The sequence below is a fragment of the Glandiceps talaboti genome, chromosome 19, assembly GCF_964340395.1.
Source record: "Glandiceps talaboti chromosome 19, keGlaTala1.1, whole genome shotgun sequence".
In the NCBI taxonomy this organism is placed as follows: Eukaryota; Metazoa; Hemichordata; class Enteropneusta; family Spengelidae; genus Glandiceps; species Glandiceps talaboti.
Window position 1 is genome coordinate 9,677,962 of NC_135567.1, and position 13,299 is coordinate 9,691,260.

Consider the following 13,299-nt stretch of genomic DNA (forward strand, 5'->3'; position numbering starts at 1 on the left):
TTTTATTTTGCACCTAGCTAGGGAGTTAAAAAAAACAAATGAACATCGACACTTCACAACATGGCGGTGGTTATGAAACGTACGATGCGGCTTATATGTAAGTGATCTGTGATTTTCATTTTTTTCTGCTGTTTTCCACCCGCGTCGCCTAGTGCAGATAATGCCGCATAGAGTTTATCATGGTAAAAAATTGAGACCTGCATATCGCATAGTTTTTAATATGTAGTGGCATCACGTTTCCTCGAGCGGGGTTAAAACAACACAACGTGTACACACAGTCTAGAATACTGTGGTCAGTGTGTTTATTGATTTAGTCTACTGTGTGTATCACTGTATCTTGCGTGTTTTAATAATTTCAAAACTTATTGTAATGCATATCGTGTGCTATCGTGTGTGAAATGTGGTTTCTACCTGTATCTGCTAATGTCTCTGTCTGTCTGTCTGTCTGTCTGTCTGTCTGTCTGTCTGTCTGTCTGTCTGTCTGTCTGTCTGTCTGTCTGTCTGTCCGTCCGTCCGTCCGTCCTTCGGACTGACTGACAGACTCTGTCCATGGAGGTATAATGTCCCCTTTGTATAAACATACCTCCATGGTCTGTCTGTCTGTTCGTTTGTTGGACCGTCATGTCTGTCTGTTCGTTTGTGGTCTAATTATCATCTCAACTTATTATCGATGGTTCTGTTTACACTTGCCTGATCTATGTGTGCAGTACTAGTCTTTAAGGTATGCCGTGACGGGGCGCCCTCACACATCAGCCAACCCGGGATAAATCTACAGTATTTCCATTTTACTCACTTTTATCTTATCTCTGGTCTGTTGATAGGCCATTATCACATGATTAATTGCTACTCCAGTAACCATATGTAATGTATAATAACTGTAAAAATAATAAAAGTGAAATGAGTAAAAAAAAGAGCATTTTAAAATTTTCAACCACTGTGACTAATTAATTCTCTTTCTCCTAAGGGGTATTAATTGAAAATAAATAATTACTAGTTGAGAGAGAGAATTAAACCTTTTCAATGAAAACTTGTGTCATTTTTTTTCTGTTTCTCATTACCCAACCCCAATTTTCAGCCCCGACATCAAAATTTAAAAATATGTTTATTTTCGCCCGCCCTTAATGTTTGCAGAACAGCACCCTCTCTGGCAAGAGTAAGCAAGTGTCTTGACTGTTGATGTCATCTACAGTCATGTTCAGAAATGACATTTTTTTTTCATGACCAAAGGTACTGAGAACATGTCAATTGTGTAGAGAAGCTGGGAACGGGTTTGTTATCAGGAATTCAATAAAAGGTAGATAGAGAGGAAGAAAAGGAGAGGCAGAGAAATTTTTCATTTTTTACTTTAAAAAAAACAACCAACTGACCGACCCATAGTTGCCATGAAAAAAGTAATGAGAAACATACAAAAAGGGTCACCTTTACATGTTGTGTTGTGTTGTATGTATGTCAATAATGGAAATAGGTGATGCTTAGACCAATGAAATCTGATGTTACATGTTGTGTAGTGAGGTGAATATGTATGTCAATAATGGCTGACCTGACCAATGACATCTCTTGTTACATGTTGTGTAGTGAGGTGAATATGTATGTCAATAATGGCTGACCTGACCAATGACGTCTCTTGTTACATGTTGTGTAGTGAGGTGAATATGTATGTCAATAATGGCTGACCTGACCAATGACGTCTCTTGTTACATGTTGTGTAGTGTGGTGAATATGTATGTCAATAATGGCTGACCTGACCAATGACATCTCTTGTTATGTACATATTGTGCAGGGACTGTGTCAAATATGGCTGATGTGCTGACCCTTGACCCTGCAAACACTCAACCTGTGGATGATTTGTGTTTTATCTGTGACATACAAACACACAATGCTGTGGGATTATAGACGGCGTCTTAATTTCTGAAAAAGTGTAATAAAGTTCATCACAATGTAAACAACACTTGAAAGATAAAAATAAAGCAAACAAAAAAAGAAAAGAATTATTATTGGTCAGGACATTTGATGATGCAAATTTTTTTTCTTAAATTCTCAACAAACCTGTCACTCAATCTACTATTTATGGCAGTTACTGTTCTTTTTATTTAGTACTTTACAGCAAGTGTGTATGTGGGGGGCAGATGTCATTTGCTTGTTCATGATTGGCTCTGTAGTTGTCTTCACTGAAGTAGGGAGGGTTATTTTTGTGTTTCCCCATGGATCTGCAGACTACATGGGCTGGACAAACACAAACAATTTAAGTGATGCGTGCACTAACCAGAAACAGTTTTTTTTTTTTTGCCTAATCTTTTTTTTGATTGAAAAGATGGAATTGGTGATGTAGATAATGAAATTAATGAATATGAAGTTATATATAAAAACAACATTATGTTGATATAATTGCTAAGTATAAAAAAATGTTTGGATTAATGCATGATTATGCTGATTTGTGAATTTGCATATTTCATTGTCATGCAGATTTGTGAATTTGTATGTTTCATTGTCATGCAAATGCATTCTTCTGTAATCAGATGACTTCCTGCTATTATTCTGTTAGCTTTGTTAGCAGAACCCAGGTGAGTTAGCGGTGACCCTCCAGGCCCACTCATTACATAACTAATACTCTAACTTTACTTTGGCACTCAATTTTAGAAAAAAATGACAATTTTTCATATTTTGGCTCCTGTATATTTTGACTTTTACAATTTTTTTGCTAAAGTTTACCTCTAGCCGTATCACTACTGTCAAATGCATTAATTTGAAAAACATGAATTACAGATGGAGCTGGTGTGTATAAACTAAAAGGAAGCCGATTCCACAGAATTGGAGCCGTAATTGAAAATACACTGAAACCATAATTTTTTTTGTAGAACCAGTTATATCTTGCCTCTTTAAAATCAATTTATCAGAAGAACAAAGTATAAAATTAATTATGCAATAAATTTGAATAATATTTGTTTTATGTGTTATGCTAGGGCCCAGGCTGACTAGTAGAAGTTTGTCTGTGAGTTCACCAAGGCACAGCGAGAATGTGAAAAGTGAAGAAACCAATACTAGACCAAAGACTGGAGTTATGATGCTAAATATGGGAGGTCCTGAAACATTAGATGAAGTACACGAATTCCTACTTAGATTATTTTCAGATAAAGATATTATACCACTCCCAGCACAGAGGTTAGTATAATCTATATTTACACATATATGTACACACTAAATTTTTACTTAAAATAAAATGTGTCTTAGAATTAAACTCTTTCTACTTTTGCTGTTACTTTTTTTTAAAAACTCAACCTAGTGTCACCATGTAAATTTTAAAATCCAATATGGCCACCAATCCAATATGGCCACCAAATCCAATATGGCCACCAATCCAATATGGCCACCAAATCCAATATGGCCACCAATCCAATATGGCCACCGAATCCAATATGGCCACCAATCCAATATGGCCACCAAATCAAATATGGCCAACAATCCAATATGGCCACTGAATATTGTAATAATTCTATGTGAAAATAAAATATTGCTGATTTTCTTTGAAACTTGACAGTGGCCGCCCACCCCCATTTCTTTTGTTGTTTTAAAGGGACCTGGAGTAAGCTTTCAGATATGGAAAACTTTGGAGAGATTTGAAGAACTTGGATTTTCATGGCAATTTATCCCTGAAGCACATTCTAACTGAGTCAATAATGACTTCTTAAAAACAGATTTTATATACATTTTGTCAGTGACAAACTTGTTGGTTGTATAAACAGTAAACAGGTCATCGTTTTGTTTGTTTTCATCAGTACATTAGCACCATGGATTGCCAAGCGACGAACACCAAAGATTCAGGCACAGTACAAGAAGATAGGGGGTGGTTCCCCTATTAAGATGTGGACACATAAACAGGGGGAGGCACTCATAAAAATCCTAGATGATTTAAGTCCAGACACAGGTAAGTGGATGGGGATGGTACCCTTATTAAGATGTAGACATACAAACAGGGGAGGTGCTCATGGTTAAACTAAGTCCACAGACAAGTAAGTGGGAGGGGTGGTTCCCCTATAAGATGTGATATGGAAACAGGGGGAGGCACTCATAAAAGACTGGTTGAATTAAGTCCACAGACAAGTAAGTGGGAGGGGTGGTTCCCCTATAAGATGTGATATGGAAACAGGGGGAGGCACTCATAAAAGACTGGTTGAATTAAGTCCACAGACAAGTAAGTGGGAGGGGTGGTTCCCCTATAAGATGTGATACAGAAACAGGGGGAGGCACTCATATAGATCCATTTGCTCCTAAAATGTAATATTTATCTGCACTGTGCCTCAAAAATTTAGAATTGACCTGCTATTTACTTCCAAAAAGTTAACTTCGTAGGTTTGGTAGGTGTTGTAACTCAGAGCTGTCGTACGACACATTTATATTAACATGGGTGTAAATCTGTCTCCTTACTGAGGCTATGTAGGAGTCAAATATCTGTATATTTCATGTCTCGTGTTTGATTGTTTGTATTTCATGTCTCGTGTTTGATCGTGTGCATTTCATGGCTTGTGTGTCTGTCTGTATTTCATGTCTCACGTGTTTGATTGTGTGTATTTCACGTCTCATGTGTCTAATTGTTTGTATTTCACGGTTTGTGTGTCTGTTTGTATTTCACGTCTCATGTGTTTGATTGTTTGTATTTTCACAGCTCCACATAAGTATTATATAGGATTCCGATATGTCCATCCTCTTACTGAAGACACCATTGACCAAATGGAGAAGTAAGTAACACAAACTGACTTCCTCAGATTTTTACTCACGAGTGAATATACTTATAGTGTATAATAACCTTGATTAAACCATTTTAAAATTGTTTTAATGTCAGTGCATGATTTCTGTAACGTTACAATTGTCTTCTAGAGTTATTTAAACAGTTGATTGCATAGTAGGGATTTCTTGAACATTTTTGATACGTATGTAAAATTATGTAATCGAATAGAGGTTATATCTTAATACCAGGTTTGAGTTCAGTTAATTGCGAGTGGTGGTTAGGTGTACTTCAGTAAGTAGAATACTGTGAGTACCTTTAAAAGTGGCCATATGGATGAGAATTTGGTATTTATTTTGGATTTTTATTTGATAAAATAGCTTCACTATGTTTTTCTAGTTGGAAAAATAATAAAATATATTATGTTAATATAAACGACAAACCATTAAACAATGTGTAAAATGTTTGTTATTGTAGGTAAAATAACAAACTTTTTACACTGTGTGCATCTTTTTGCAATGTATTGAGTTATGAACATGGACTTGGTATATGTTCTTTCACATTAGGAAACATAGTGAAGCTGTTTTATCAAACAAAAATCCAAAATAAATACCAAATTCTCATCCATATGCCCTCTTTAAATATGCAGTGAAAAGTCCACCTAATCACGTATAAAGTCAGCCTCTGTCCCTTTAATAAGGACTATTAAAGATGATTGTAATTGCAACATGTTACAGATTACATAACCGTGATTTGTTGTGACATCTGGTGATGTTATTATGTTTATAAATAGAACATTGTACTAGACATTGCAAACGTTGAAAATCAGAAGGCCATTTTGTAAATCCATCAGTGCACCAGGTGCCATGACCATAAGGCCACATATCTGGTTGAGTTGTGTTGTGTTGTGTTGTGTTGTGTTGTGTTGTGTTGTGTTGTGTTGTGTTGTGTTGTGTTGTGTTGTGCTGTGCTGTGCTGTGCTGTGCTGTGTTGTGTTGTGTTATTTTGTTGTTTACAATGAGTAACACTGAAGTAAAGCACTTTCTCTATGTGCTACACTTGTTTATAGTATCCATATCAAGTGTAAAAGTATACTGTTTGAATTGGTTTATTTACAAGCCTAGCATGTGGCCTTTCTAATGTGGTCAATTAGCAAATGAAACAGTATACTTTTACACGTAATTTGGATGCTATAAACGACATGCACTATTTGTTTCCATAGTAACTGATCATATTTGTTTCCATAGAGATGGTGTTGAGAGGGTTGTAGCGTTTACCCAGTATCCACAGTACAGTTGTTCGACTACTGGTAGTAGTTTAAATGCTATCTACAAACATTATGCAAAGAATAAAGATTTACTTGAAAAGAGTAAACTGCAATGGAGTGTGATAGATAGATGGCCAACGCACCCAGGATTTATACAGGTTAGAACAGTATCTATATCACAGATTTTAATGATGTAGACACCATTTGTGAAGACATAGCCACATATTTTGATGACATAGCCACACATTTTGATGACATAGACACACATTTTGATGACATAGCCACACATTTTGATGACATAGCCACACATTGTGATGACATAGACACCCAGTGTTATGACCTTGTACACACATTGTGAAGACATAGACACCCAGTGTGATAACCTTGTACACACATTGTAATGACATAGACACCCAGTGTGATAACCTTGTACACACATTGTAATGACATAGACACACATTTTGATGACATAGACACCCAGTGTGATGACCTTGTACACACATTGTGATGACATAGACACCCAGTGTGATGACCTTGTACACACATTGTAATGACATAGACACCCAGTGTGATGACCTTGTACACACATTGTAATGACATAGACACACATTTTGATGACATAGACACCCAGTGTGATGACCTTGTACACACATTGTAATGACATAGACACCCAGTGTGATGACCTTGTACACACATTGTAATGACATAGACACACATTTTGATGACATAGACACCCAGTGTGATGACCTTGTACACACATTGTAATGACATAGACACCCAGTGTGATGACCTTGTACACACATTGTAATGACATAGACACACATTTTGATGACATAGACACCCAGTGTGATGACCTTGTACACACATTGTAATGACATAGACACACATTTTGATGACATAGACACCCAGTGTGATGACCTTGTACACACGTTGTGATGACACAGACGCTTTTCCTAACACCATTTTTAAACATGTTTTTATAACACAGGCCATTACTGATACTATCAAAGATGAACTGGCCAAATTTCCTGCTGATGTACAAGATGATGTTGTGTTGTTATTTTCAGCTCATTCATTGCCAATGAAAGTAAGTCATACATGACCTTTGACCTTTTACCATATTTGGTTACATTTTTATTGTAAATCAAATTTACGGTAACAGAAAGGTTTCAATTCTGTTGTGTTGTTGTCTGTAACTTCAAGATATGACATGCTATGCCACACATACCCAAGTCTGTACTATGGAGCCTTTCTTAGCATTTTGCAACAAAATCTGGTTTCTAGGTACTCAATCGGGGTGACCCCTATTCTATCATTTCTACTGACTTTATTGATTCCATTTTGTACTCCATAAGTTGTCAATAGGGGTGACCCTATTCCATCATTTCTACTGACTTTATTGATTCCATTTTGTACTCCATAGGTTGTCAATAGGGGTGACCCTATTCCATCATTTCTACTGACTTTATTGATTCCATTTTGTACTCCATAGGTTGTCAATAGGGGTGACCCCCATTCCATCATTTCTACTAACTCAGTTGATTCCATTTTGTACTCTCTAGGTTGTCAATAGGGGTGACCCCTATCCACAAGAGGTGGCTGCAACTGTTCAGAGGGTGATGGAGTCATTGAACTTTTCACATCCATTCAGACTTGTATGGCAGTCAAAGGTAAGAATTAGATTTTAGGTCTTGTTGCAGATCTTGCGAGATATGCAAATATACAGTTGTCAAACATGTTATCGCGGTCAAGCTTTCACTGTCATCATGTGCGATGATGTTGAGAACAATAGTGTTGCTAAGCATTAGGCACTTTCAGCTTGACAACCCTCAAGTGGTTGCTATGGATGCAATGGCTCATACGGGACCTCATGAGATATCCATGAGATGAAAAATGGCTTATTATTATGTTTTTGTAATAGTAAGTTTTTTGTCAAGAGCAGACGATAAAATGTAGCAATGTTTAGATTGTACTATGAATGCTCTTGTGTTCCATTACGATACTGAGAATAATTATAATTAAGATACCTTTTGGAACAAACATGATGCTGTACATGTGAAAGGTGTACCGCAGTTTCGGCCATACATGTATCTCATGGCTGTGATTCACCACCAGGGTGCGCCCTCTGTGGTTGAAAATTGTAAACTCCCCCTAATGGGTGGGATTTACTGTGATGCTGGAGTAGACTTTGGGTAGTTCAAGTCCAGGGTCTCTGTTAAGACTGGGTTTATGAGATTGAACAACATAAACCCAGTCTTCACAGAGACCCTGGACTTGAACTACCCAAAGTCTACAATTTTCAACCACAGAGGGCGCACCCTGGTGGTGAATCACAGCCATGAGATATGACCGAAACTGCGGTACACCTTTCACATGTACAGCATCGTGTTTGTTCCAAAAGGTACCTTAATTATAATTATTCTCAATGTTTAGATTGTTGTCAAGCCAGTATTTTCAATGTTGCATATCATTTAGCATAGAATTTAATGAATTGATTCTTTTTTTCTTCTTTTTTTCTTTTTTTTTGTACTGGGAATTCCTCCCAGCGATTTTCTGTTATGCAGACATATACACACAATCACACTTAATGTTACATTTGATTCTTAAAATTTTACAGGTTGGTCCGTTGCCATGGTTAGGTCCACAAACAGATGAAGCTATTGAAGGACTTACTAAGAATGGGAGGAAAAATATGTTACTTATCCCGATAGCATTTGTTAATGATCATATAGAAACACTACATGAATTAGATTTAGAATACGCTGAAGAACTAGCCGTAAAGGTAAGATTTCATTGGATAACTTGTCCCAGTGCATCTGACTGTAGCTGCTGATTGGCTGATACATGAAGTAGATGTGTGCTGATTGGCTGATACATGAAGTAGATTTAGAATATGTTAAAGTGATCATATGGATGAGGATTGGGTATTTATTTTGGATTTTTAATTTATAAAACAATTTTATTGTAGCTTCCTTTTGGACAAATCAATGTGAAACAGCATATGCCAAGTCCCTGCTGGTAAAACAATACATTGCAAAGATTAATCAGTGTGTAAAGTCTTTGTCATTGTACGAACAATAACACGCTATTTACATACTTAGCTTTTTCCAATGTATTGAGTTACAAACACAGACTTGAGCAATGTTATTTCACACTGATTTTTCAAATAGGAAGCCATTGGCTGATAAATCCAAAATCCAAAATAAATACCCAATCCTCATCCATACAGCTACTTTAAAGAACTAGTAAAAGTAAGTTTTCATTGGACAACATGTCCCAGGTACACCAGACTGTAGCTTCTGATTGGCTGATACACTACCATTTAGAAATTAGATGCATTCTGATTGGCTGAAACTTATATTAGATTTAAAACATGCAATAGAGGTAAGTTTCATTGGATAACTTAACACAGGTGCATCTGACTTTTATATATGATTGGCTAGCTGATTCACTCATCATTCAAATCAGCATGTGTAGTAGTCTATCAATTCGTCACACACAGACTGTTTGAGCAAAGTGTCACTTGCACATAACATTGAGGGAATATCAAGCCTTCAACTTACTACATTGCAATGAAAAATGTGTCTCTAGGAACGAAGATGATGTACTGCTGTAAACAGAGTTTTCTTTGAGTTGTCAGTGGCCGAGTGGTTAAACCACTTGCTTTGTACCACTGTGGTCGGTGTTTGAAACCATTCAGGGTTGTCAGTGGCCGAGTGGTTAAACCACTTGCTTTGTACCACTGTGGTCGGTGTTTGAAACCATTCAGGGTTGTCAGTGGCCGAGTGGTTAAACCACTTGCTTTGTACCACTGTGGTCGGTGTTTGAACCCATTCAGGGTTGTCAGTGGCCGAGTGGTTAAACCACTTGCTTTGTACCACTGTGGTCGGTGTTTGAACCCATTCAGGGTTGTCAGTGGCCGAGTGGTTAAACCACTTGCTTTGTACCACTGTGGTCGGTGTTCAAACTCATTCAGGGTTGTCAGTGGCCGAGTGGTTGAACCACTTGCTTCGTACCACTGTGGTCAGGGTTCCAACCCATTAAGTGTTTGATTAAATTTACCACAGTGTAAGTAAGAAGAGAGTCATTCAGTTTGACTCTACCGAACAAGGTTTTCACCGGGTACTCCAGTTTCCTCCGGCTTTAACACTGAACCCATAAGGGATGGCCCTCACTGGACTTCTTGGGAGACAAGTGTTTATATACATTGTACTATCCAGTATAAATAATATCATTAGAACATTATCCACATTTGACTTGACCTTTGACCTCTGTTTTATTTCATCAGTGTGGAGTTCAAAATATCAGAAGGTCAGCAGCTTTGAATGATCATCCAGTCTTTATCAAGGTAAGACTACTTATGGAGCAGGAATGTTAGGATGGGGAGGGGAGGGGAAGAGATGTCTTTATCAAGGTAGGACTACTTATGAAGCAGGGGTGTTAAGCAATGGTGAGGGAGGGGAAGAGATGTCTTTATCAAGGTAGGACTACTTATGAAGCAGGGGTGTTATGCAATGGTGAGGGGAGGGGAGGGGAAGAGATGTCTTTATCATGGTAGGACTACTTATGAAGCAGGGGTGTTAAGCAATGGTGAGGGGAGGGGATGGGTAGAGATGTCTTTATCAAGGTAAGACTACTTATGGAGAAGGGGTGTTAGGATGGTGAGGGCAGGGGAGGTGGGTATGTATAACTAACAAGTGTTCATAGGGTACAGGAGACATTTACGCACAGATTTATGTGTTTGTTATATTATCAACATGGAGTGTAATTTATTTGCAAGGTGTATCTTAAGCTGTTATCAGCTACTTTACTTAGTGTATACAGACCAGAAACTAAACAGTGAATGTCTACACAAGAGGTGGAAGAGTAACTTAGCAACAGGGAACTTGCAATCCAGACTGCTCAGAGGCAAAGGACTATGGGATTATCTGTGGTTATCGTAATACCTAATCTGGAGCTACCAATAAAATAAACCTCCCACAATGGTCAGGGTGACTATGAATTGATTATTTATGGTTACAAACAATGTAACAGTATTGTTTACAATACTAATTGATTAGTATTTATCATCACAATTCCCATGATGCAACATTCAACATGGTGGGTTTGCAAGTTACCTATTAACACCTTAACGCTGATAACTACTAAAGATACACCTTGAGAATAAATTCCACTCAAAATTTATAATATTATCTTCATTGAATATAAAAGTAGTCAAAAACATATTTAAATCGTTGCCTATATGTCTCCAGTTCCGTGAATTGAAACAAATATATATATACCCCAAATAACTAGAAACACAGCTTTTGCTAATTAAAGTAATGTTGTGTAAATTTTGTTTTAAGTTAGCATGTAAGATTCAGTGTGTTTTTGTATGTGTATGTATGTATGTATGTATGTATGTATGTATGTATGTATGTATGTGTGTATGTATGTATGTATGTGTGTATGTATGTGTGTATGTATGTATGTATGTATGTATGTATGTATGTATGTATGTATGTGTGTGAGTGTGTGTCACTGTGTGTCTTTGGCTGTGTGCATTCCGATGTGTGTGTCTCTGTGTTACTGGATTTGTGTGCATGTGTGTGTGATTGCATAGTGTCTTTTTTTACGGAAATTTGTTGATTTAGATAAACATGTGTAATAATAACAGGATTTGTCTTGTCATGCTGTATGAGTACCAGTGTGGGGGTATTCAGGGGTATTTGCACTTGTGTATTGCGATGTTTTCTGCTGCACTTTCATGAGCGTAGCTTATGAAAGTATGGGTTCAGAGAACACAGCGAGCACTCATGCAAATACACCTGAGTACCCACACTGGTACTCATGCATCATGGGGTTTTGTCATATTGTCTCATAGTCTGATAACTTTATCTATTTATCCATACAGGCATTAGCAGACATTGTGAAGACTCACCTGGAATCTAACCAGAGCTGTACAAGACAACTTCCATTAAGATGTCCTGGTTGTGTCAATGCTACGTGTGGCCACACTAAACAATTTTTCGTTAACCAATCACAGACTTTATCAAATTAGATACCCGGTTGTCATGAATTATGACGAGCCACAAACAAACAAACAATGATAAGTAAGCAAAGAAAAGAGCGCAAACAATTATAGGGTTAGGGATTATTTACTTTACTTAGGCTAAGGGGTTAAGGTATCAATTGTACATAGGCTAGGGGGTTAGGGGATTTTCTACATACAGGCTAGGGGGTTAGTGAATCAACTGTACATAGGCTAGGGGGTTAGGTGATTTATTGTACATGTGCACAGGCTATGGAATCAAAGGTTTCACGTTACACAGGCTAGGGGGTCAATGTTTCACTTTAAACAGACTAGGGGGCTAGGGAATTAATTGTAGAACCTAAGGGGTGCTTGTGTCATGTCACAAATTGAGCAAATTGAGTAAATGCTGAGCTCGTGGAGGTTGAATTTTCAAATTTCAAGATTCAAATCATTCAATCTCGCGATCGCGCGACAAGCCAGAGAAGTAAATTTTACAACCGTTGGGGGCGCTATTCAATCGGTACACTCCACAGCGCAGCGTCCCGTATATTCCATTTGTATTCTAGCGCGATTTGATCGAGTTAAATATGTGTTTCTCTGTGTATTATAATTAGATATTAATTATCGATTCAAGATACTGAATGATGATAAACAAGAACTTGACAGAACTTTTTGATGTTGTCTATATTCACGTTATTCAATATTGTTATAAACACCAGAATTGTTGCCTCATGCCCTTGGTCACATAAGCTCAATAAACAAACTTTGTGTCTTTAGGGGGAGGGGATCTGGCAGCAACAAGATTGCTGACCTTCATTTTCGCACTTCTAACCAAATTTCAAAAAAATGTCATGCCTTAAGTACTAATGAATTCTGTATTTACTACTTAGATGTTGATAAGTTGATAAAAAATTACTTCTAATGTGAGATATGGTGCTGGGTTTGTGGTAGTATTTTAATGTGTTTACAATCATGTTTTTACATCGATTGTAGTCGTGTGACCGCTACTATTTTCATCATGGTCTAATGTGTCGATGTTGTACTTGTCAACTTTTGTTCAGGGGGAGGGGGAGGGGAATTGTTGTAAACAAAGTTTGTTTATTGAACCTGTGCAACATTGTGTGACCGTCTCTAAAAACGCATTGAGACAGTAAAATTAATTTCATTTTGTCAGTCTGGTCAGTCTTAATTTGGTTGGTGTAAACTTGTCAGATTTATATGATTTGAACAACTACACTGGAATTTTGTCAGGATATTGAATTCCTTGGTGCTTGGTATTTGTAACATTATCAATTCCTT

The 13,299-nt window shown here is 37.3% G+C and overlaps 1 protein-coding gene across 1 annotated transcript; it reads left to right on the top strand.

The window, feature by feature from the left end:
• Positions 1–65: 65 nt before the first annotated feature.
• Positions 66–13,228, top strand: LOC144450166 (ferrochelatase, mitochondrial-like). The gene is made up of 10 exons (XM_078140740.1): positions 66–97; positions 2,961–3,159; positions 3,774–3,922; positions 4,661–4,733; positions 5,968–6,145; positions 6,976–7,074; positions 7,550–7,657; positions 8,605–8,769; positions 10,276–10,335; positions 11,881–13,228. The coding sequence occupies exons 1-10, from the start codon at positions 73–75 to the stop codon at positions 12,025–12,027; spliced, it is 1,203 nt and encodes a 400-aa protein (XP_077996866.1). The 5' UTR covers positions 66–72; the 3' UTR covers positions 12,028–13,228.
• Positions 13,229–13,299: the final 71 nt, after the last annotated feature.

Bases quoted from the DNA above. Each gene is read 5' to 3' on its own strand.
- LOC144450166 (XM_078140740.1), top strand. From the start codon at position 73: ATGAAACGTACGATGCGGCTTATAT. The intron at 6,146-6,975 runs GTTAGAACAGTA...TTTATAACACAG, and splicing joins CGCACCCAGGATTTATACAG to GCCATTACTGATACTATCAA. The intron at 10,336-11,880 runs GTAAGACTACTT...TTATCCATACAG, and splicing joins ATCATCCAGTCTTTATCAAG to GCATTAGCAGACATTGTGAA.